Source organism: Nicotiana tomentosiformis, chromosome 1 (genome assembly GCF_000390325.3).
Source record: "Nicotiana tomentosiformis chromosome 1, ASM39032v3, whole genome shotgun sequence".
Classification (NCBI taxonomy): domain Eukaryota; kingdom Viridiplantae; phylum Streptophyta; class Magnoliopsida; order Solanales; family Solanaceae; genus Nicotiana; species Nicotiana tomentosiformis.
In genome coordinates, this window is record NC_090812.1 from 59368760 (window position 1) to 59395084 (window position 26325).

The 26325-nt window shown below is 34.5% G+C and overlaps 1 protein-coding gene and 1 long non-coding RNA gene across 3 annotated transcripts; one reads left to right on the forward strand and one right to left on the reverse strand.

Moving 5' to 3' along the window:
• The first annotated feature begins 6859 nt into the window (after positions 1 to 6859).
• LOC104087911 (uncharacterized) lies at positions 6860 to 9416 on the forward strand. Its single transcript, XR_684407.4, has 4 exons — positions 6860 to 7036; positions 8263 to 8392; positions 8676 to 8733; positions 8940 to 9416. It is a non-coding gene; the product is annotated as an uncharacterized lncRNA (long non-coding RNA).
• Positions 9417 to 14738: 5322 nt separating this feature from the next.
• LOC104087910 (dynamin-related protein 3B-like) lies at positions 14739 to 25534 on the reverse strand. 2 transcript variants are annotated; one of them, XM_009592489.4, is made up of 21 exons: positions 24876 to 25534; positions 23092 to 23374; positions 22984 to 23012; positions 22787 to 22888; positions 21299 to 21367; positions 21156 to 21215; positions 20099 to 20212; positions 19866 to 19914; positions 19581 to 19690; positions 18932 to 19024; positions 18703 to 18795; positions 18486 to 18623; positions 17974 to 18087; positions 17782 to 17877; positions 17597 to 17639; positions 17134 to 17282; positions 16891 to 17037; positions 16123 to 16175; positions 15784 to 15883; positions 15208 to 15391; positions 14739 to 15130 (listed from the first exon to the last, which is right to left on the reverse strand). In XM_009592489.4, the coding sequence occupies exons 1-21, from the start codon at positions 25248 to 25250 to the stop codon at positions 15123 to 15125; spliced, it is 2409 nt and encodes an 802-aa protein (XP_009590784.1). In that variant the 5' UTR covers positions 25251 to 25534; the 3' UTR covers positions 14739 to 15122. The 2 variants fall into 2 exon arrangements, with proteins under 2 accessions (XP_009590784.1, XP_009590783.1); XM_009592488.4 differs by having other exon boundaries at positions 14739 to 15391; positions 24876 to 25533.
• Between the last annotated feature and the right edge of the window lie 791 nt (positions 25535 to 26325).

Consider the following 26325-nt stretch of genomic DNA (forward strand, 5'->3'; position numbering starts at 1 on the left):
AAATTATTGCTATTATAACTTTACGCTGGACAAGACCCAAAAGACAACATGTTTATCAATGTCATGATTGTGAAGAGATAATATGTTTGGCGTTCTTGAGGCTAGAAGGCCCTTTTTTCTGCTACCCAAATACTTTATACCATTTGTTACCCCTTTTGAGCCTTGTTATAATCTTTGATCCCCCCCCCTTCTTGGAATCAAATCTAGAGTCAAAAGTCCAAAAACTCTCATTTCTTTCTAACCATATCCAAAAGCCTTCCAAACAAGACCTCATGATCAGTTTTGAGAATGCCAAGGGAAATCCACAATAATCAATGGTTGTCATATGGAGGACATGGTCATGGTTCTCACTCAAGGAATCAAGAAAAGAAAAGAAAAAAAAGAGAAAAAAATGAGAGAGTCTTACTAGTGAAAACCCTCACAGGCACTGTAAGACGACGAAAATTAGAGATAAATAAATGAGAGAGACTTGTTGGTAAAAATCTCTCGGGGAACCACTAATCGAAAGTAAGCCGTGAAACTGATGTATAGAATTAACACAAACAAGCCTGACTTTAAGGCCTGAAGGAATAACGAAATAAATGATTAGAACAGTTTGATAGATCAGGCCGTTGAGTCCAAAATGCATGTCATGATCATTATGGTTAGTTACCTCATTAAAAAAAAATAAAGCCTTTTCCTTCTTTATATATATATATATATATATATATAAAACTCTTCCTTCTTTCCTTCCCGATGAAGGCATCTCTTGTAAATATTATTTTTTCGCATTATTATATTCTTTGCTTTGAGTCACTCCTTGTCAAAACAAGTAAGAAAGGATTTCAAAATCTGCTACCAGCTTTTCAGTTTCACAAAGCAAATTCTGGCCAGAACATTTAAAATAACATTATCAGAGAAGTAACATGCACACAGTTGTTACATTCGACAAGTCTTGAGGATTCATGCAGTACAAAGGTTCCCCGAAAGATATTTTTGTCTGCCTACTTGTCAAAAAACAAGCAAAGAAAAGACCGCAAGATTGATTACATGTTCCCTGTAGCACTGAACAGAGACTATGAAGTGTGCACATCACGCAAAAGGCGCATACCCAGTTGCGATTCTCTCTGACAAACAAATTGCTCGAAAAGCAAGAAGTCATTCAAGATATCAAAAAATGCCACCTAAGCAAATATCTCTAGTTGGGATAAGGTTGATTGAGCCACAAACACAATCAGGGTTGGTACAGAGAGAAAAAGTCTCTTGAAAGAAACAACAGAGTCTACCAGCACTGTAGCCAATTACCAATACAGTCGGTCTTCCTGAAGTGAATGCGCACAAAGCCAAGCTGCCAAAGACATCAAGGCCTCAAACCGACCACCACTTTGAAAACTCATAATTTTTCTTTATTTGAAGCAGGAACAAAGCAGCGCATAATGGCGATTCTCAAAGGACGAACGTCATAAAAGGTAAGTTCCTCAAAATCTCCATTTTCTTTTATTTTTAGCATGAGTCACTACTATTCATACCTCCCATTTTTTGTAGATTAACTCAGGTAGAACCTTTTCGCCTAGGGGGATCGAGCTCATAGTTCCGGGTAGAAGTACTCTTCACTCAGGATGTTTTACGTAGCTTAACCTAGGTAGAACCTTTTCGCTTAGGGAGATCCAGCTCATAGTTCCGGGTAGAAGTACTCTTCGGTCAGGATGTTTTATGTAGCTTAACACAGGTAGGACCTTTTCGCCTAGGGGGATCCAGCTCATAGTTCCGGGTAGAAGTACTCTTCGCTCAGGTTGTTACGTAGCTTAACTCAGGTAGAACCTTTTCGCCTAGGGGGATCCAGCTCATAGTTCTGGGTAGAAGTACTCTTCGCTCAGGCTGTTTTTCGTAGCTTAACCCAGGTAGAATATTTCGCCTAGGGGGATCTAGCTCATAGTCCCGGGTAGAAGTACTCTTCGCTCAGGTTGTTTTACGTAGCTTAACCCAGGTAGAACCTTTTCGCCTAAGGGGATCCAGCTCATAGTTCCGGATAGAAGTACTCTTCGCTCAGGTTGTTTTATGTAGCTTAACCTAGGTAGAAACTTTTCGCCTAGGGGGATCCAGCTCATATTTCGGGTAGAAGTACTCTTCGCTCAGGTTGTTTTACGTAACTTAACCCGGGTAGAAACTTTTTGCCTAGGGGGATCCAGCTCATATTCTGGGTAGAAGTACTCTTCGCCCAAGCTCGCTTTTCGTAGTTTAACCTAGGTATAACCTTTTCGCCTAGGGGATTTATTTTTATTTCAGTAATATAGGGTACCAACCCCTGGTTACATTTCTTTTCTGTAATACAGGGTGACATCCCCTGGTTACATTTTCTTTCAGTAATATAGGACGCCATCCTATGACTATATTCTTTTCAGTAATATATGGTGCGAACCCCTGATTACATTCTTTTTCCGTAATACAGGGTACCAAACCCTAGTTATATTTCCTTATCAGTATCAGAGTACACCAATCCCTAGTCGATTTTCCAATATAGGGCCTCAACTCCCTAGTTTCTTTCATTTTAGACATAGGGTCTCCATTTCCTAGTCTCTGTATTTTTTTCGGGGTACACCATTCCCGACCTTTTATTGCTTTCAATAAAGAAGTAGTTTAGAATTTTGTTACAATAACTCACGAAATTTTCCTAGTGCAAATTGGGGCAGAAAAATTTCGTTCATTTATTTGTTTTGGTGTCTGAGTGGGTTTTACCTCGAGGCACAAGATTCGAGATGACCAAAAGAAGAAGTCTCACTTCAGAATAAAAGGAAAAAAAAGGTGAATCCAAAATGCAAAAGCAGTTGAAAAGATGTGGAATGCTCAAGACATGACTGAAGCCACGAGCATTGGATTCTCGTTTTGATTAGAAGAAGCTATAGAACAATGAACTAGCACCTACAGCTAGCGAGCATCAAGGTTTAGATTAGAGTCTGCATGAAGAACTAGTCAAGACTCAAGATCAAGTTTCAGAAGACTTATATATAGGAATCTTGTAACTCATAGCTGATAGGTTTGTTTAGTTTCTTTTTTTTTATAATAGCAGGATCGCGGACCGGAGCCTCGACGGAACCTCAATCGACTCCTCAACTCATCATTCCACCATTCTCCTTGAACTACATGTGACCTGATTCCCCTATAACCCGGGATATGTAGGCAGTCCAAAACCAGGACTCGGTTACACCCTATCTTTTATTTTTTTTTCCTTTTGAATAACGGTTTGATCAAATATTAGTCACATGGCTCACCTAGTCTTTGCCTGAAAACTCTTCATGTTTCCAAGCAAAGAGAGGCAGTTGTGAGCACCTAATTTTTGACCATATTTGAATTTTTACCACTTTCTACTATGTAAATATTTTTAAAAATTTAATATATATTCTTCTAGCTTTGTTATATTTTTTTAATATAGGGTAAGAATTAAAAATAATTTAAAAGGTCAAATTATTATTATTAGTATTATTTTTATTTTTTATCTTTATTGTAAAATAAAATAAATTAAAGAAAATCGAAAAAAATAAATATTTTTTTTAATTTTCAGATGGGAATACAATAATAGGAAAATTAACAGTATGGAATAAAAAATTAAAAGTAAAAGTAGGTAGAAATTATTTTTTTTTAAAAAGTAAAAGAAAGTAAAAAATTAAAAAAATTAAAGTAAAAGAATGTGAAAATTTAAAAAAAATGAAAAGTAAAAGAAAGATGAAATTTAAAAAATAAAATTAAAGGTAGCTGAATTATTTTAAAAAAAAATAAAAGAAAGTGAAAAATTAAAAAAAAAAAAAGAAAAGTAAAATAAGTGGAAATTAAAAATAGAAAAGTAAAATAAGTGAAAAATAAAAAAAGTAAAGTAAAAAAAGTGAGATGTTAAAAAATAAAAGTAAAGAAAAGTGCGGAATTATTTGTTTTTAAAAAGAAGAAAAATGGGAAGTGAAAATTCTTTTTAATAAAAAAATAATTAAAAAAATAAAATAATAAAAAAATAAATCTGAAAAAATTTCGAATTTTTTTCCTATAAATAGAAGAGAAATGTGAGGAGAAAAGAGGAGAAGGAAGGAAAACATAGAGGAGAGAATTGATATAAAATAAAAATTCTTCTTCTGCGCTAAGTGAATTTCTACTCGTTTCATTATTTCTTTCGAAAATTCAAGCAATTCATCACCCTGTTTAAGACTCAAAAATGCCTCAAATTCAAGCCTAAAAATACCTTGTGAAGCTTCATTGATAGTCACCTCTCTCACGCCAAAAATCAGCAGCCTCACGAGGTACAGTCGAGTTTCGGTCTGGGCTCGAATTTTAGAAGGTTCGTCGCTAGATTTTCTGCTCATCTGCACTTTGTTTGGTGTATTTGCTCGACTCAGAATTATTTTTGCATTAATCAAGTTCTGAAGGAAATTTTTGCTTAAAAGTTCATTGTTTATCCTCCCTTTGTTAATTATTTCATTGTTTTGTGTGATGTTCTTATAGAGGTTCATGTGATAATTTTTTGTGTTGTTTTATTTATACACATTATCATGTTGTAGTTTCTTTTTACATGTTTTAAGTGATTTGTCAACAGATTATTTGAATAGGATTTCATCTTAATGAGATTTGCTATTTAAAATTAAGAATAAAGATCTTGTCATATTAATGGGCCATGCGTTGGAGTTCAAGTAAGTGAACCAGAAATGAGTTACCACATTTAATAGGAAAGAAAGAATTTGACATGGGTTGGACTGAGTATAAATCTGTTAGGCCCAATAATTTTATCACTAGACTAATAATTAGCTTATTCTTCCATAATTGATAAATGTCTCCTAATTTTAAAGATATAGTAATAAGTTATAAATATTTCTAAGTGTGGATGACTTTTCAATACTTTAAATAACTAATATATTTTCCGACTTCCAAATAATTTCCTATCCATAAACTCTTGGTCTTACAATAATTTCAAATTAGTTTAGGAAAATAATACAAGTGCGCGTTCACATGACTTGACCAATCAACTTCGAATAATAATAAATGTGTTATTGATTGTATACACGTACGCGTGACATGATTCTTGACGCCAAACAAAAATGAGTACACGTACGCGTGACTTATTTGAAAATAATTTTCATAAATCTAATCAAGCAATAAAAGCGGACATAGGTAAAACATGAGAACCAATAAAACACATGTTATCCAAAAATAATATAAGCCAAATGTAGTCAATAAAGCGACCGTGCTAGAACCACGGGACTCGGGGAATGCCTTACACATTCTCCCTGGTCAACAGAATTTCTTACCCATACTTTGTTTTTGCAGATCAATAATAATAGAGTCAAACCTTCATTTGACTAGGGATTCAAATAAATGGTGACTTGAAACATCCAAAAAATCAATTCCAAGTGGCGACTCTGTAAATAAAATAATCCCTACTCAAATTTGTCACTTTAATTAGAAAAACTCTTTAACCCACAACAATCCATAACACATATATCTTTTGTGGGGGGGGGAAAAGGAGGTGTGACATTTATAATTTTGTATAATCTACTAGATGATCATGCACTTGTGACACCGGATCTTGGCACACACAATGGTAGAATTGGGGTTTGGATTATTTTTCTTGGTTTTAAATTAATGAGGATCTTTATCTATTTTCTTCTATATTGCTAGTAAAAAGAGTAAAATTACTTGAAAAAATATTAAAATGATTCATGTATGTTTAATTTACTAGTTGGCTGGCCTAGCTGTGACATTGGGCGTCATCACGACCTTTTAGGTGAAATTGGATCGTGACACTCATGATATGCTAACATGTGGTTTTTGAATTTTTTGTTGTTGTTGTAGCCATTGCTTGGGCTATATCTCCCCTGCAATATGATCTGTGGATGTTAATGGTACGTGTACTTGACTAATGTAATGAATCTGTTGCTTCTGTTTTACCAAATGCAAGAGGGCGGGTTTCTCATATGCAAAAGGATAAATATTTAACTGGGAGATAACCTAGTCCTCGTGCAGTCTAGCAATTTCCTATGACAATTTTGTTCTTGTTTGTGTCCATGCAACAAATCTTCAATTTCGTCACACATTTCCAATTACTAAGTTGTCTTTCCTGAACCTCTAATATAAACGATGCGCTTCTGTCCAAGACACCTGAATTAGAAACTGGTTCTCTCGTGGTAGAATGTTCAGTGCTAAAAAAGAATGAGATTCATACCTCTGTCATTCAATTTTTTGTGTGAGAATAGTTGAGTTTGAGTAAAATTAGACCAAAAATTACCTTGAAACACCATATTGAGCTACCACTACTATATTTCATATTAGCCTTTAATTTCCTTGAAGCTTTGTTTCTCCTGAAATACGTGAACTTATTTTACTGGAGAAAGTTGTCAGTGTGGACTCATGAACTTCTTTATTGCTTAGAACTCCTACCCTAATGGAGTCAAATGGAAGTTCAATTTTTATTCAGTCTAGCTCCTTAGTTCTTTCTTGTGGTAAACTAGGATTTGTTACCAACAGTAAAAACTCAAAACTTTGACGTGTCAATTTACTGAACCAGAGGAATCTGTCAGTGTGAACTCATGAACCTTTTTTAATGTTTAGAATTCTCAGCTAATTGGATTATAAAATAGAAATTCACTTTCTATAAAGTCAAACTAAAGTTTCTTATATGTAGGGCACGGGTTTCTTACAATGTCCACACCTACTGTCTATCACGGATATATTTACTTTTACTATTATTTAGAAATGAGAGTTGGGTGTACAAACAGGGTACGAACATGGTAAATTTGATATTTCAAAAATAAATTCTGTTTTTGTTTTCTCAATTTTGCCCCTACCTTTTATGACAAAAGCTTTACCAATTGGGGGTTTAAAGGTACTTACATTCGCTCCTTGGTTAATATCGAATCACTGCTCATATTCTAACAGTGTTCCTCATTAGCTCTTTCATAAACGAGCCTAGTTCTCAATCCTCCGTCTCTACTGATTTTGCCTGCAATTGCTCTTTCACTATTTTCATCGGAAACTGCTGAATCCGAGAGGAGACTTTTTTGTTACTTCGCTCAGCTCTCCGGTATTCTTCTTCTTCCTCTTTCATTTTTCCTTTTTTTGGGTGGATTTCATAGGGGAAATTTCCATTTCCTCTGTTTATTAGCCATGTCTATATTTCAATTTTCAATGTGAAATTTAGGGGTTTTATGTTCTGGTTTGATTTAATCTATGCATGTTTGGAAATTGATGCCTAGATGCATGATTTTGAACATATGATAAATACAAATCTGACATTTTAAATAAAACTTAACCTCAAAAGTTATTATTCCTAGGAGAACTCGACAAGATTATTCTCTTTTTCCACTTTTTGTCTCCTTTGGTTGCTTCAAAGTTCTAGCTACTAGTGGAGTTTTCCCTTCTTTTTTTTTGGGTTTCACCATATTCTGTGATTTGTTAGTTTTGGTCTTTCAATGATCTGTTTGAACAGTCTTCAAGACTTTTCTGGATGTTCTGCAATTTTTTTCTATTTTTTTATTATTCTTTTCTGGTGTGTGCATAGCCAAACATTTATACAAAGCCTTCACAACATTTTAAACAAGTATTTCAGTAATGAATATGGCTGAAAGTTCTTGATTGTTCTGCCCTAATCGACCCCTTCATTTAACGAGTATTTTCCGATTCATCAAGAAGTTGATAGAACCATAGTGAAAGCACCATTGGATAGAAATTGATGCATAGCAGCCGTTCTGATGGGTTCATTGTTTTTGCTGCTATTTTCTTTTTGATTCTTTTAGCGTTTGTACTATGGGCTTCCCTTTGCATTAGATTATTTGTTCTGTATCTTCAATAGCATTTTCTAATCTTGAATACGACCATTTTTTTTAAAGAATTCTCACGGGTTTAATGGTCATCATCTTCTTCTCTTTTTCCTTCTTTTTTTTTTCTAATTTATGCACTAAAACGACAGGGAGGTGCTGCTTTATATGTACTTGGCCGTGTGAATGTAGTTTAGTGTATGAAGAATATCCTATAATTCTTGCTAGGAGAATAGGAATATCTCCTTATTAGGGTATTAGTGTACTCAAATTTGTCCCCTCATGTATATCTTTTCAAAGTACAATATTACACCAAGATCGTGGTATATACTGGTTTATCGCTGCAAACTAGATTCAACTCAACAACAAAATAGATCTCGCTTATCCACTAGCGTTGGAGCTGATCAATTGGTATAGGTTCTTTAGTATTATTCTTTAAAGTTAATCTGCACATCATATTGATATTGAAATACCCTATATGTTGTGACGACAGGGCAAAAACAAAGATATACATGTTTGCAAGTTATGCATCACGCAGCTTCTTACGGTCTTCCGCTTCTCTCACAGTGTTTCCCGTTCAACAGCAAATTATACCCATTGCAAAAATTCTGTCAAAAACTTCTGTAAGTTTAGTAGATATCCAAATCTGTGTAAGTTTATTTATATAACATAGATAACCAACATGTGATTTTTTTTCGTTGAGAGTGGGATTTTTCATGTTGAGGCAGAAATATAAATATCCAATGACATGCAGAAGTTTTATGTAAGGAAAGAAGGGAATTTGACTGGACCCATTTTAAACAATGGACAAATAAGTTCCCCGATATTATGGTTTTGCCATACTTATAAGTTTCATTTTAAGAAAATAGATCACATATGTACAGATATTAAACTATCTTTTTGCAGGTGCACATTCCAAATTGATTTACTGATGGTAGTGGCTCGACAACTGCAATTATTTCTGGTAATCTAGCTGAAAAAATGCTCTACATTGGTTATTTATTTGTATTATTGTACTTTATAAATGTTCTCAGTTTGTTGTTTCTATTGAAGCTATGTGGGCCATGATTGAATCATTTTTAGAATGTAAAATATGATATATTATATTTTCATTTTAGCTTCATTTTACCGGGTAATTTAGATCTAAAATTTGGCTTCTTGCATTTTCAGAATTCATTTAGGAAAAATCATCCTGGAGAAGTTCTAACAATATGCGTGCAAGTCAATCGATTTTGGCCTACGTAGAAAAGGAACACATCTTTCCACCGGGTATTGGCGAGAGGAAACAAAAAAGAAACTCAAGCCTCTAAGTACCAAGAGGTCACGGGTTTGAGCCGTGGAAACAGCCTCTTGCAGAAATGCATGGTAAGGCTGCGTAGATAGACCCTTGTAGTCCGGCCCTTCACTGAACCCCGCGCATTGCGCGAGCTTAGTGCACCGTCTGCCCTTTTTAAGCCTCTAAGTACTAATGAGGTAGAAATGGAAGCAGCGGTTGTGATATCTGAATCTTCTAAGCACAAGGCTGAAGCTAGAAGATTGAGTCCCCCAAAGTATCTATAGTTGAGGATTGAGATTACTTCTATTCTCTGACTTCTAAATTGGTGTGATTATAATATTATGCAGCTTAGATTATGCTTCCTTCCTTACTATTCTGATTGTCTTCCTTTTGCACTAATTTATGTTTTCCAAAGTCAAGAAGTATCAACCTTTTTTTGGGGATCTTTTGCTACTGAAAAAGAAAACCTTTTTGGGTTCTCAATTGAATGCTAAAGTCTCATTCCCCCTACCCTTCACAATATTATTTCTAATGTAAGTTAATCGAGTGAACTTGTGAATGAAAAGGGAATGTATCACTGCCAACATGCGCTATTTTTAAGAATGAGTTGATGCAGGCTACAAAAGCATTATGTGGTGGTGGTGATCAATCATTAAAAACTAGGGAGGATGATTATGCTGGTTATGAAAATTTTTGGTTGCCTAAGTGTTCTACATTTACAGGTAAAGCAATGTGCCACTTTCTTTTACGTTAGTTCAAACAAGTGTTGCCTCTAATTACATGAGATTAGTTGATCTTAGTAGATATTTACATCTATTTTATCTTGGTTTAGTTGTCGAGAGACTTTGCAATAAACAATATGACATTACATATGCTAACTTTTCAAATTTCTTCTAGCTTAACCTTAAGCACTTTGAGGTAGAATTTTCCTGCAGCGATTTTTCAGGTCAAAGTTTCTTTTAATGTGTTCCAGCTACATTTATTTGGAACATTTAGGGAATTCATATTATATTTTAGTATATGCAAGGGTAGAGTAACTCACTAATGTTCAAAATACAATATGAGGCTTATGGGTTGTGTTCCATAAAAATTGGCTACTAAGGTTAGTACTACAGCTCCAGCTCAGAGGCAAAGCCAAGATTGAGGCTTATGGGTTATGTTGTACTGAAGATACAAACAGTTTATGTATTTTTTCCGATATTATGTATGTAATATTTATATGTTAATGGTTTCACTAGACACTGCACTTATGCCTTCTTCACATATGGTATATATAAAAGTACGCAATAGCAAATATTGCTGTGCTCTTGTGCAAAATTACCTTAGATGCTTAATTATTGGAAGTAAGATGACTCTGATAAGTACTGAATCATCACCAGTGCATCTTTGAAGCCTACCACTCAAATTTTATAAATAACTTCATATATTATGTGAACAAAATTCCATATTCAAGGATGCTACTTCACGAGTATAAAATAGCGAAGGTAAGAAGCATTGCCTTTTACTCCGTTGTTTTCACTCTCTTTTTTGTCTACTTTGTCGTGGAAATATGATCTGATGCTAATATTGATGTTATTGAAGTTGAAATCAATACATCACGTGTTTCATCCAAATAGATATTCAGATTTCTTTTGAAAGTATACAGTTCTTTTTTTTTTGTAGGCCAGAAAGGCAAAACCATTAGATCCCTCATGACAACAACGCACCACGGCACTAGTAGTAGTTTAGCAGTTACCCAACTTGGTTTCTACCCTAAAATCAGAATGTAAATAAAACAAATAGACCTCTTACGTGTTTAGTTTGCTTCTGTCAGCTCCCATTGTTAGACGTTAGTGCATGCTTGCTTCTTTCCTCTTAATTCTATCTATAATTCATCCATAAATTGCAGCAGTTACGTCCATTTAATGAAGGATATAGGCAGTATAGACTTCAAGGATTAAAAAAACAAATGTGGACTCCTGATTTACTGCAACACTTCCTTTTCCTTGTAGAAGCTTATTGTTGGGTTTGGGCACCGGCATTCCCTGCTTATATATATATATATATATATATATATATATATATATAGAGAGAGGTCTTGCTAATATAAAGTTAGTATGTTAGCAAAATACCCATTTTCTCTTTGCCTAAAATATCCCTAGTAGCCTATTGGAACACATTAATATAGGAGGCTTTTTGTTTTTTCATGAATAACACTAAACCCAACACATCTCATACCCATTTTCCCGTCCCTCTCATTCAGATTTGTCCTCTCTCTTCTCCTTCTCTTTTCCCCATTTTCTCTATTCCCATATTCATCTTCAATATCAAGTAAAGGATACCATTGCCATAATCTCTAATATATAACAAAAAATGTCTTTCAATTTTGATACCCCGATCTATTAGATTAAACTTAATTATTTCTTGTCTTGCATTTTGTTTTAGATATTCCAAGGCAGTCTTGGGAAGAAGAGATCATTAATGGAGTTACACATATAATCAACTCTTTTGCTTTGAGGAGTTTATCATGTGTGTGTTTTGGAACTTGTCCACTGGCGAGATTATCAAGCTCCTTTTTCTTATTGAAAAAATTATGTTTTTTTTCTTACTGAAAGTGGGTTTAGTTTTTATTTTTAGTTTCAGCAGAGCTTCTTGTGGAGGAGTTAAAAGATTATATATTGCGTGCATAGTTATTTACCAAGATATTTATGCTCTTGAGTTGAAATAATACTATTGGTTTAATGGTTGGAAGAATTTCAGTTTAAAGACACAATTTACAATCCATCAAGAAGGAATTGAAGCTAAGAAAATGGGTTGAAATCTGCAAAGGGAGAGCTTGCAGACAAAGGAAATTAAAGTTGGATCCTTTTACTCGGAGAAACACCGAGTGTAAAAGGCAAAAAACAAAATTGGATGACCGAAAAGACAAAAGAACTCTTTTAACTCAGTTGTTGTTAGTATGTTATTAAGGATATTTTAGGTATAGAGGAAATGGGTATCTTGCTAACATACTACCATATTATATATATATGAGAAATTGTACTACCAAATTATTGTGCAAAACTCAATTCAGGTGTCTCGATAAGGCTGCAATTACTTTGCCTGATCAGACTCTAGAGTAGCAACTGTGGAATATATAGATGGAAGCCGAGATTTGCAAAGTTGTTATATTTATTACTATTCAATTTGAAGTACCATTTCTTAATGAATTTGAGCATCATCTGTTTGTATTGCAGATTGGAATTGATTCACATATGGGTGCTGACTGGCCTGGGACATAAAAAATTTAGTATATGTAATTTATAATTACAATTTTTTGTTCTCCGGGGATGCCGTGTTTAACAACTAGAAAAACTCTCATCATCTATACCAAAGTTACAAACAATATTTAAAAACTCATTATTTCCGTTTTATTCATTATCTAACCTTTTCAATTAATAAAAGAAAATCTTCATTAATTATTCGATGGTGACATTAAGAATGTAGTATATCTCCTATCCAAGTTTTCACTTCTTTTTTAAAATAAAAAGAAATTCTAAGTTTTTAATGGTAGAAATACTCTAGAATTATGAATTAAACTATTCAAGTCTTCATATTGCTAAATAATATTTATACATAAGATCTAATGTAATGTATTGTAAACACTATGGCTAACACTTTATTAACTTATCAAAATCTGATACGTCCAAATTACACCTTTTTGGATTGATTTAAACTAGAAAGTACCGTATAAATGTGAAAACAATATAATTTAATTTTTTGAAGACCAAAAAAATTCTTAGCTTAATTTTGAGTTCATATGTCAATTTAATTTAGTGAGTCCAGAATGAGCAGGGAACACATGCAAAACATAGGCTTGTCTTATATAACACTTTTCCAGGATGGCCAATCATACGGAAGGATGAACTGCCGAAGTAGAATATCCATGTTAGGGTTGAATTGATGCGTTGGGCTTGACGAGCTCAAGGCATGTATCGCGTAATGTGATAGAATAAGAACTCGTCTTGTAACTTCCAAAACATTGTCATCGCAACTCAAAAAGAATTGATCAACACGCCAAGATGGTACCAATATTGGTGTTTATTGATCAAATTTGTCTGCCATAAATTAAATTTTACATTCAAACACCATTAAGAAAAATGAAAAATAGAAAAGTAAAGACCTTAACACCCTTGATAGAGGCATGAAGAGCAAATCAACAATGTTCGAGTCAAGTATTCTAAAGGAGTTGTTTCTCATATTAGGAAAAAAGTGCTATTGCATAGTATGCATACTATCGGGAGGGAGGAGTGTCACTCTCTTGGAGTTACATAAAAATCTTGAAATTATCTTTCAAGTTCTTGTAACTTCCTTGGTATTCCTCATTATACAGGGAACTAGTAATTACTTTCTCCTATTTTAAAACATATAAAAATGAAGAAATTATTTACCACTAAGAGAAACAAAAAATCAAGAAGAAAGAAAAAAGGGTTAATAGGAATGAGAGACTATTATCTTTGCGAAGACCAAATAAAGTGGATCAAAAATTCGATGAAGAGGTAAAGGATAACATGTTTGCAAAGCTACTAGGATTAAGAATATACTCGAAGAGTACATCTCTGGACTCTGAGCACCTCAAATGTAAAGAAATAACAGTAATGTTGTTCTCCTACCAAGATGCAAGCAATTTCTCCCCATCATGGGATTGCGAACATGGTTAATATTGGAAAAATCAATTCTTTCGTTTGAGAGGAAGATGGAAGAATGAAATTCTAAAATGAACCCGTTTTATTTTAAACAACAGTGGGTGTAACGGTTGGTGGGTGTGACGGTTAAGGGCATTCAGGTTTGTTATGCATCTTCGAAATACCCATATTCAATTTAACAAGTAGGCTTTTTTTTTTTATAGGTTTCATTGCTACGCGGCGTCTTCTCCTTTCATTCAAAAATAAGTTTTTTTGTGTGTAGTCATTTTTATTTCTTTATTTATTTATCTTCCTTTTATAATAGTTATCAATATGCACGTGTTTTTATGCACTACAGAAGTTAGTAATATGTGAATATGCTTGGTGCTTTGAAATGATTTAGTGTGTTTTTGTACATGTGAAATGGTAAGTTTGCTATATTATACTTTTTATATTTTTATTTGTAATACACATTTTCTTGATTATTGTTTTTGCTATATGATGATTTGTTCTCTCAATTATTTTTTTTTTGTTCTTGCATTTTTAATTAAAAGAATTACATCAAAATTATGACTTAAGGTCATGTTATGATTAGGCCTCATTTGTTTTTATTAAGATTAAAACGACATCTAAAGATTAAGATGTTAATTAAGATTAAGACCTATGAAGCTAAATAGTAAGATGCGTATTAGAATACTAAATTATTAAGACCATTTGGTTTTTAGCCTTTAAATGTGTTAATTTTTTATTTAAAATGAATAAATATAAAATCCAAATAAAATTATAATTAAAATATTTTAAACGATAATTATTGTAGTTGGTGATGATAATGGCTATCGGTGGTGGTTGTGTGTGATGGTGGTTACTGGTGACTTCGGTTGCTGATGATGACTGTGGGTAGTGACGGTAGTTAGCAATAGTGATTAACGATTATGGTTAATGGTGATATTTCACAATGGCGGAGTCACTTTTTCAGGTACCGGAGGTATAACATTCACATTACCACTCTACACTGAAGAGGAATATCATTGTGCAGAAAGTTACAAAACATTTCCCAAAATAAAGGCATACTATACACAAGTGATGATACTTCCTATAATCGCGTTGATAAAAGTGAAAGCAAATGAAGGATTGAACACAAAAATTGATGGCTAAATACACTTGCCAATTATCATACCAAAGGTAACAAAACTAGCCTCATCCTATGAACAAGAAAACTCCCTATCTATTTTTTTGTATAGCTTTCTCAAACAATTGTTTATAGTTAACTAAGGAAATAGAAAATGTGTCGGTGAGCTAATAGTGGTCAGCTTAGCAAACATCACAAAGAATAGTAGCTCTCCACTGCACCAGAAGCAAAGAGGCTTGCGATGATGGCGGAGAGATCAAATGAGTACTCTCACGAATGGTCACCCCCTGCATTTCTCGAATCTTCTATACACCTACTGACGATAAAGGCCAAAATTATGCCCACCGCCGTTAGAATCTGCACCACCATACATTGGTAACCGTAGCTCACCTGAATGGGATGCATAGCGCGATCTAGAGTTGGGAGAAGTGGTGTATGAATCAGTTGAGCCACTGCTTGTATTGTACATTGATGATGTTGGAAGCCCGTGAATCCTTGGAAGGCCCGTTTGATCAGTACCCAAGCTGTAGCCCCTTTCAACTGTCTCAGTATCAAGTGGTAACTCCTCCAATGTCTGAAAACCAGAAGTAAAGTCATAAGTAAAATCATAATAACCCAAGCAAACCTAGAGAATGATGACAAACTGAACATCTTAAAGAATCTACACCGCTAGGATCCACTTACAGATGGTTTCACAAGGAGTAGTACAGTGACAAATAGAATACCCGATAGAGCTGATTTCATAAGGAGTATAATGACAATGAGAAAAAGGCAAAATGCAGTTACGACTTAATGTTGTCATACATCTTCCCAACTTAAACAAGCTTTTCTGCGGTAGTTCCTAAGTAAAGCCTAAAATGAGATGCAACTTATCAAAACCATAAACAATCTATCAAAAAGCTTAGTGAGCCTTGAAATGTAACATATGCAAAAATATACTTCAAGTGAAGATGGTGAAGATTTGACCTTGGAAGCTTGCTGAAGAACACGAAGTGTCTCTCGTGTACGCTTTCTCTTTGTGGCTATCTCATCAGGTTCTTGCAACATTTCTTCGAGGAGGTTGTCTCTGCAACACATAGTAAGCACCATCGATAAGAACCACGAGTACATTCAAAATATGTAGCATTGACTTGGCTAAACTGCCAGGTGCTAGAAACAACATACAAGTAGAACATAAGCACATATAATGTCATGCAGCTACGAAGCATAATGAAGGATCAATGAGCCACTATCCGGCAATTCCAGTTATATAAGTTTAGTCATCAAGAATGCAAAGAAGAAAAAAAGAAATTCCACTCCCAATACCTGTAAAGTTTCTCGATAAACACATTGTGGAGATCTCTTTTGGTCTGATTTACCTGGAGCATGGATGAACACCATTTTTGTCAACAAAAGAGAAATGTGAATCAAACTTGAAAATCGTATAAGCCTTCTTACTAGAAATTGAAAAAACACCTTGAGTCTAATAATGCTACATCAAGAAGAGACACCAGACACTTTTTCCCTCCAATTGGATATTTAGAAAAATTGTACCAACAAAAGGTAGTCAACAATTCCAGCTATACAGAAATTTCCACCACAGAGAATGAAGAAGTTTACATTTTTCACAGAATAGGAACTTGACCGATCAGTACTATGAGAAAATAAGAAGTCGGTTGCAAGTTAAAAAAAAAATTACTTTTCCCAGGAAAAAATAAGCCTCTTAACTGTTGGCAGAAAACCAAACAATAACACCAGTTCCCTGCGCCTTTAGAATATGACAAAAGCAGATTAGCATGTTTATTTCTCCATTTTGTCCCCAGGTTGACTAAAATCCCTTGTTTGCATATCACTACTTATTCTATGTCAGTGGCTTGTAGTGCTGAAAAATTCTGCCCGAAAGAGTACATCCTTTAGTAGGAGATAAGAGAATGAGACGAGATGGAAGAACTTATATTATGGTTTAATCAGAACAAAGAAACTGCGAGAATAGCATATTTAGGAATCCTCAAGACTACCAGTAGATAGAACTCTACTCACATAGATGTCAAAAATATTTCAGTAAAGGACCAAGTAATTGCTATTCATAATTACCAGAAAATGCATGATTGCTTTAGGTATTGAGTCTTCAATATTCTTCCGGACAATGTCATAGTATGACCTCAATAACAGTTTTGTGACGGCAATTTCAATAGTCTCCTGGTCTGAATGAGTTTCCAAAGGCCTCAAGACACTTGGGGGCTTCAAACAAAACATATAGAGATGTCATGTTTGATTTTATCACCAACTTAATCCATAAAGTAATTATACAGCAGAGAGGGCCTTCAAAACACATACCTCTCTCAAGTAGATCATTGAGAAATCATGATCCATGCTCTGTACAGGATCACCGAACGGCTTGCTAATGAAATTGTCTTTCACAGATGGACGATTGTCCGAGCCACCAAATATTGATGATATCCCCCAACTTGAACCAACATTTGATCCTAATAAAAAAATGTCAGCAATGGCTTTGAAAATAAGAACCACCAAAATATTACTTTCTAGATAATAAGGAGTCCAGAAAAAGGAAATGAATTCATAATAAGCAGCAACAGAAAAGTTCATGTTGCTTTTCGAACTAAAGAGTACCAAAAGATACAAAGGGGAGGATTTTTTCATAAAGTCACATTAGCAAACGGCTAGAATCCTTGTATAAAATATTCATTCCCTTCTTGTCAATCAAAATAGCTATAACTAATAACTCATGTAGCGAACACGTATCAATGAATGCGTCATGTATTACTAGATGGAAACACACCTGATGTTGTGGTTTTCTCGACTTCTTGAGCAGGCCGAACAACCTGTTTCCAGTCCAGAAGGAACACTAATCAATGCAAATAACTTAAGTTTCTTACTACTTGAAATTTGAAAGCTATGTGCGATGTCCATCAGGGAGACAATGAAGAACGCAAGCTTGGAGATGATGAAGCAGAAAAGGCCAACCTGATCAGGGACAAAACCACCAACTGATCTGGCTAGGATAGCACGTGATTTTAGACTTCTTTCAGAGTTTGGAGCTTTTTCTAAATCTACTCCTTCCTGAGTATCAATAAGCAAACAAAAAATGATCATCAGTATGATATAATATGCAAGACCAATTGCTAAAGTCTACGAAACAGCAAATGAAGCATTTACTTTCAGCCTGGGGACAGGTGCCGCAATCCTAGATGACTTGACCTGCTGTAATGCAATCTCCACAGCTTTACTCCCACCAATAAAATTTGGATGTGAAGTATTTATGTAATCCATCTGCAACAGAAAATATATTTAAGCTGAAGCAATATACAAATTTTAACAGCAACAGATTCATCAAAAATTTGATGATTTGCTAAAGCCATTCACAAACTTTAAGATGCTTTGGCAACTTTGAAATGAGTTGGTTCTTTATCTGAGATATCAGATGAGCATAGAACTAGACTCTTAAACCATTAGTTCACTAGAACTGCAGAGCAATCAATCGCAAAATTCGATTATGATCTGTAAGAACAGAACGGCTTCAAATTGATGCTAAATATTTCAAAATAGTTGACACTCATCAATCAAGTCAATGAACTTGATCACAGATGTGAATGTCGACGTGTGTCTGTGTGTGTGTTGTATTAGGTATAAGCAAAACCAAATAAAACACCCAACTTCTTTTGACATACCTCCATGTCAATAATGTGTCCAATCATTATTTCTGAAGGTTCCAGTCCTTGACGCAAAAAATGTCCTATAACCTCATCCATGCGCTTTCTCAAAATTGGAAACCGCTGCAACTCATTGACCATACAACGATGGCTCATCTACGAAGGAATCATTCGGGTTAAAACAGTGATTACAAGAATGCATTACCCAAAAAAAAGGTACTCAACATCGGCCTACTTTTATCAGCTCATCATATATAAATCTTGCACACTGAAAACTCGGTTCCATTAGACGTGCTATTTGCCTTCGGATAAGAACTTCAAATGGGACCTACATATTTACAAAATAATTAAAATGCAACCAACCAAATGACATAAATACTAGAGAAAATATTCGATAAAGTGTTGAACTATTGGCTCAAAAGCAAAAGCAATTTGCAAAGAACAGGTTAATCCTTTGGACTTACTTCTGGCACAAATAAAGCAGATTTGGGACCTGTAGCATTTTGAATGGCAGTTCGGATGTCATCATCGGTTAAATCTTCACAAGGATCAACTTCCTGCAGAAGATAAAGAAATCTGATGAAATTTGATAAGCAACTGAACCTAGGGCAAAAACTCCAATTATGCGCATCAACACACCAATTTTGCAAAGTTACTGAAACGTTCTTGCGTCTATCATTCACCTTTTTTACCACCTTGAAGATTTAGAATTCTTGTATAGCAGAGGAGGAAACAATTTTTGACATAAGGAGTTGTCAATAAAAGAGTATTCAAAATGGAACACAGGTTTTGGTAATGCGACTATGTTCGTGGACAAAAACCAACTTATGTGGACATATGATGAATATTATTTACGGATGGTATATGTGCCCACACCCTTGGCAACAATTTATGACCATCCTGAGAAAAAATTTAATGCCCAAGAAAAGCATTATAAGCCCATACCGAGTTGGCTATACCAACAAAAGCATACATATTAAGCTATCTATTTGACAAAAATGACATCAATGTCATTTATGTGCAAACATTAGCAAGTCTTTAGATGAATTTCAATTCTCTGAGCAAGAAAGGAATGAAATAGGCATTTCAAAAGTTAATATGAAAGATGTGGACCTCCAAACTCTTCACAAATATGTTCTGAAAAATGTAATGAATTCTTGCTCCACCAGAAAGCTCAGAAGTTGACATTTCTTCATTTTTTCCTTCTATCATGGAAGAGAATGCTGTTCTCGAACCAATGAAAAAAGCAAAAGAAAAAAGGCAGACACTGTTAATGAGGCTAGGAGGTGTAAATGGTCAATAAATAGGATATTTTATACTAGAAAGCAACATTAGAGATAGCAGATAGAATACAATACAGGACTATTATTGAATATTGCAAGGTTTAGGCCACATTACCTTCACTATACTTGGAAAGAATGTTCAGAAGGAGAGCACTCATACCAGCCTAGGTTCAGGGGATTAGCACAAAGATGTTAATAAATAGCTTGGAAATACTAGCTGAACAAACTACAGTAAACCTAGCAGATAGAAACCTTCCAGGACACAATAATTGGTAGTAATATGACAACAAACTCCCCAAAAATATAGGCCAGTGCATGGTAAAGCTTAGGGAAGACCAAAGCAGTTACCTGTGACTCCGTGATCTCCCCATAGCTAGCATGCTCCTTTGCGACAGACAAAAGTGCAGCACTAATGCGTGATTTCAATCCTGGAAGAAGTGTTTTGATGTGTTGCACCAAAATCTGCATTAAATAAGAGTGTTCAAGTTGCTTTGTGACATAATCCTGTTATCCACACAAAGCTAAACCTACCCAAGTTATATTTGATTTTAAAGCAATAAGATGTCCCATACCAGAACTGGAAAGCAAACAGCAGGCATGGGAAATTTACATTTCCTATGGGACAGGATGGCTGGGATTGTGGTGAATGTGGGTGGTAGCCAATCATCTAACTGATGTAGAAAACAATAAAAAGACAACAGGTATCTGTTGCACAAATGCAAGTAAAAAGGTGCAGCCATAAATAGGAAAGACAGCCTTAACATGTCTTTAGAGAAAATAACCCCAGAAAAAAAGTAAATATCACTAGGAAGACATGACTCCTATCCAATATACACAAAGGCAAGTATTAGGAGACCACATGACACATAAGCAACATGCAACTAGAATTGTTCATACAGAGAGTGCGTCCAGATTATGATGTTTGTTTTCAAGACGAAATAAGCTGCTTGGTAAAACCCCAATCACATATGCAGGGAACCCAAAAAGAAAGGTAACACAGACCACTACGCAGACACATGTATAGATGTGTATGCTGTGCTTCTCGTGTGCCAAAACAGACATGGTTACTGTGTAAAAAACTTATTTTTTACAACAGCTAGTGACAAGACAAGCATGTCTAAGTATTTCAAGGTGAAGGTATTTCTCAACACATGACTTTTTGCCTTCCTTTTTTTTTAATTCAACATGTTAATTACATTTTAAAACTCAAAAAAATTAGAGGATGTAACTTATAAGTTTTTAATTGATTTGGAGATATTTTGAAAATGTAACTGAAAAATATAATGTGTGACCTTACTGTGGTTTCATGTTTTTGATAAATACCGGTCCTACAAAGATGTAATGCATGCAATGTCACAATCCAATAAGAAGAAGGATCACTGTTACTTTTACCAGCAGAGATTACCTGGTTCAACTTTTTTGCCAATTGAGGTACACCACAGCGATCAGCAAGATCACTATATACCTTCAGGAAAGAATCAATAAAACAGGAGATTATTAATGGATATCGACATGAAATCAACTAATAAGAGATGGTAGAAAACATACAGGACGGCTGCGGAAGAACTTCTCCTCAGCTACAAGAGCATCCTTAATACTCCGGTTCGTCATAATATCCTGTTTTAAATAATTCAGCTATAATATTATAATCTTATAAAGCAAGTATATACAAATATCTATGCACATATATGCACACAGACACACTTATAAACATAGACTGCTGTCGGCTAAAGCTACTAAAAAGTGTATAAGGTACTGTCATATGTAGCAAACTGTTACCTTGTTACCATTTACTTTTTTCTCTGATAAACAATATCTTTACCTTGTACTTATAAATAGACTAGTACAGGCAGTACGCAAAGTAGATTTGTTGTATATTATGCACTGGCTGCTAAGCTCTTCCGTATTTGAACACAACTTTTAAGATTTTCAAGTTTTTTCACTACTGCAAAGGTGCTCTGGATCTTAAACTCATTCTGGTCCCTTTTGGTGCTCAATGGCTATAAGTTTCTCTACTTATTTATCTGTCCTTTAGGCCTATTATAGGGTGGTATAATGTGTCATACTTCTTCTCTTTTGGCACAAAAGGAAAGAGTGAAGAGAGGAATCATGGAGGTTGCGCAGTTTATTGCCTCTATCATGGGTTTAATTATATATGCTTCAAAAGTACTGTGTCTTTTTTCCTTGAATGGTTTGGTTGTGTCGCTTTAGAGTGCTTTTAATAATCCTTAAAATTAATTGTACTAATCCATGACTCAAAATAAAGCATTGGCTAGGGGTATTCAAAAAAGATTACTTTGCATTCAAAAAGAAAATCACACACAAACAAATGAAAAGCTAGTTGCCCAAAACCGATTTAGCAGCCAAGAGACTATAAAAGAAAAAAAGACCTGAATTGCACCCCATGCTTCAGACATGAAGATAAATATGCAATCTACCGCACAGTATTTGAAAAATAAGTATTGGCAGCATTACAGAATTTCCTATGAAGAATGATAGATTAATTGCAAAGAATTAAAAAACCCATTACTTTACTCATCTTCTTCATTTTGCACCTCTTTTGATTAGGCTAGAACATCAGGGTCAAATTAAAAAGGCTTAAGTGTGAAATTCTTGAATCACAGAAGAACTCCAAAACTGTACTTCTTGTCCTAAAGTTGAAGCATTTGTTGCGCAAAGATGACCACGAAATGATCAAAACAACATATCTCAAAAGGTGTCAGGTAAAATTTAGTAAGAACGTCGAACACATGCACTTAGATAACCACGCCCAGGAAAAGAAAAATTGCTAGAGGTGCCTCTCAGAGACTATAAAGACTCTACATATCCATGAAGAATGTGGACAATTTTTTCGTTTTTGGTTCTACGCCGATCACAACATGACTATAAGAATAAAAAGGTTTTAAAAGAAAAATGATAACCGCAGATGCAACTCCAAAACATAAATATGAAAGCTCAAAAGCGAAAAATCAAGAGAAAACAAAACTACATGAGATAAACTATGTTCTCCACCAAAAGTGTAACTGGATGTATTACCTCCTGACAACGATTCACTACACCAACATAACCAAGGCGAAGGGGAATCACTTTTCCAAGTAAAAAGTTACGAGCATCAGTACCCCTATCCATGATGTCCAACTGCAGAAACAGTGAAAATACAACCAAGTAAAAACAACTACCAATGAAGAGATATAATCAACACAAGGATGAAATTCATTTCCTTTCACTCTGACCTTTGTGATGACTCCAATGGTTCGATAACCTGCAAGAAGAAACTCTTCATATAAGAAAGCACCTGAACAACCAAACTCCCTAGCAGAGAATATATTGTTGCAACATACCATCAGGGTCAGCGTTCCCAGCAATCTGAAGCGCATCCGAGTTGGCTAAGTCAGAATTAGCCGGTGTTACAGCCAAAATTAAGCAGCTTGGGAGCTTAATATATGACATTATCATTGTTCTGATCCGAGCTTCAATATCAGAAGGCTGATCTCCAACAGGCACCTTTGTTATGCCAGGCAAATCCACTAGAGTAATATCAAGGACATTTGGTGAGAAAATTTTCAACCGTATCTGCTTGTCTGAGATACCTTTATTTGCTCCTACTTCGCGTTCTGTCTCCGCCTAAAGCCCATGATGAAGGATTGGCAGTTAGAAAAGAGAAAGAATTGCTGAAATATCAAGGAAAAGAAATCACACGAACAATATTATGTTGGGCGTCCTTCCCTCATGAAATCCTTGCTACTGGATGTTACCATGCATATATTTCTACACCACGATAGTCAGTCTATTAACAATCTTCTTTAACCATAACTAATGCACAGACAAGAAGATAATCTTAACAATCACAACTAAACTGTTTCTCCTTGCCCATGTTGGAGAGACACTATCTTTAGAATACGGCTTACCATATAGATCTGTTATATATTACGGGTAGAGTTGTCCTTTTGAAAGATAACTACATTAGCCTCAGTTCTTCAACTACATAATGTCATGACCAAAGTGAATTCTATGCAAGAAAAAGAGAGTCCACATTGTCTACAAATTAAGAGGAGCGGTTCTTGGGACGCGGACAATAACATCTACCCAGGAACATCACGCCCATAAGATAAAGGAGTGAACAGATCACCCAATTAATAAACTACGCTTTGGTCACATGCCCTCTATATCCTTTCCACTTTATTCACGCCCACTTCATTGCAATACTTAATATTTTACATCTTTCAAGATAAATCAGGTGCTTTCTACAATTGAATAGATAAATGAACTTGCATAAAAGAATTAAGAAGTGTGATAACTAAATCAATGCACATCATAACAGCAAAAGTATCTAAACCTATAATAGCACTCAAGAAGGTCAGGGGTCAATAAAAACTTGTGTCTTATGAATAAATCCCTCAGCTTCCAATGATCACTGTAATAAAAATCCCGCAAAACATAATAATTCATAAGAGCAAAGAAGATTCGGTAAACAAGTACGGGTAATGATAGGCAGGGATACGAACATCACTTTCATTAACATAGTTACTTTCTTGATAGTTATAACCTACTATATTGGTTGATTCGGAATATGAGGCCAGTTAGGATTTAGGACTTGCACTAGAATATTTGATATTCAATGGAACTAACTACTTTCCTCTTGGACCATATGCATACTAAGAAGATTAAAAATTTACATACATTCCACAGAGCACCCAATCTAATCAGTAAAGACTTATCCGCACCCTGTGTTTCACTTAATCAAAAATAAAAAAAATACTTTCCCAACCAGGTGTCCACTTCGGAGTTTGGGGCCCGACTAATCCGGAATCGAACCAAAGTCCCACTTTGGGGTAAACCGCTCCCGGGCACGAACCCGAGACCTTTAGTTTAAGGATGGAGAGGTACTTACCATCCTACCACAACCTTTGGTGGTATATCAAAGTTAACTTAGCAGAAGAATAACTACAATAACCTAAAGCTCCCACCTTTACTACAATACCACAACCGAATAAACTGAATAAAAAGTTCACATAATTTTAGACTTTAGAGTCATGATCAAAACTTTCAAATTTCAATCCAACAGAATGGAGTCAAGATTGTCATTGACTTTAAATTCTAAGTTTAACATACAAGTCTTGTATACCTGAATCTCCCTACGAATTTCATTGAAATCAAAGAAACGCTTGCCAGGATGGTGCAAGAACTCTCCCCATTCCTGATCACCAGCAGCATCATTAGGATTATTAGGCTTGGTTTGAAGGAGTTGTAGAACAAGAGGGCGCCTCGTACATATATCAGAACCTCTAGGCAAGAAATCGCGACCTACGAGCGCCTCAAGCACACTTGATTTCCCACTACTTTGACTCCCTACTACAGCAACCTGCGGCAGCTCAATTGTGGATTGACTTCCAAGCTGTGCGAATATGTCTTGGAGTTTGTTCACTATCGGTATCACTGAATGACCCAATGATGCCGCCTCCGCCGCCGCCGCATTGCTAGTGCTTGATTCTTCCGCCATGGCAAATTTTGATTTAGAGCTAAAACCCTACAAAGTTTGATGTTTGATGATTTAAAAGAAATTTTTCTTACTGGCCAAGAAACCGCACAAACCGAAAATTATTGTACAAGCAATTTTCCAACCCACATACAATACAAACTCCTCACTTAAATATGAGGAAACCTAGAATAATTCCTATTGGCAATAATAAAACTCCATGAAGATTGGGATATAATGGAACATTATTTTAGATGAAGATTGGCATACAAATTCCTATTTGCAAAGTAATTTCGACTTGTAACGAACATTACTTAATTAGTATGGTTTCATTTCATTTGATGTAATTTCGTAATCATTAATATACAATACTAGTACTTTTCCTTACACTATCTCCTTAATTAGAGTTGTAAAAGATCTATGAAATATGTATTTGATTTATACTTACTAGTCTAAGAACTCGCGCGATGCACGCATAATTTGACAGAATGTTAGATCTTATAAAATTATGATTTAATATATCATATTAACTTAATAAATATTACTAGTTGTATTTTATTATTTAATATAATGTGCAGAAATATAACACAATCTATATAAAATTAAAGGATACAATCATATAGCAATCAAATAAGTTGTTTGATCCTTTTTATTTTTACTATTGAATTAGCAAGTACTTAGTACTATTGATAATTTTCTTGAGTGTTATTTATTTATCTTTTATTTTTTAATTAATTTAAAATATAAATATCATAAAATTATCTCTATCCCCCTCTTTTCGTACATTCCTTTCTACTGATACTTATTTGATTAGTTTTCAAATTTTGTAATTTATTAAAAATTGAAATAAAGTAATAATTTTTACTAAATTATAATTTTGAATTCATCAAAAGTTTAAAGAGATAAGTGTGTATATATATATATATATATATATATATATATATATATATATTATATTTTTGAGTTTTTCATTTGAATTGAATGTTTTTTTACTTTTTATTTTATTTTTTACTTTAAAATAATTTTAAAACTCCAACTTGAAACTACTCCCAAATTTGAATGGATAATTTTTATTATATATTTTCATTTTTCTATTATA

Coding starts and splice junctions, on each gene's coding strand:
- LOC104087910 (XM_009592488.4), bottom strand. CDS start 25,250: ATGGCGGAAGAATCAAGCACTAGCAATGCGGCGGCGGCGGAGGCGGCA. Junction 17,283..17,596: donor CGAGAAAACCACAACATCAG/GTGTGTTTCCAT, acceptor TTTTTTTATTAG/GATCAAATGTTGGTTCAAGT. Junction 16,176..16,890: donor AAGCAATCATGCATTTTCTG/GTAATTATGAAT, acceptor TCCATGCTCCAG/GTAAATCAGACCAAAAGAGA.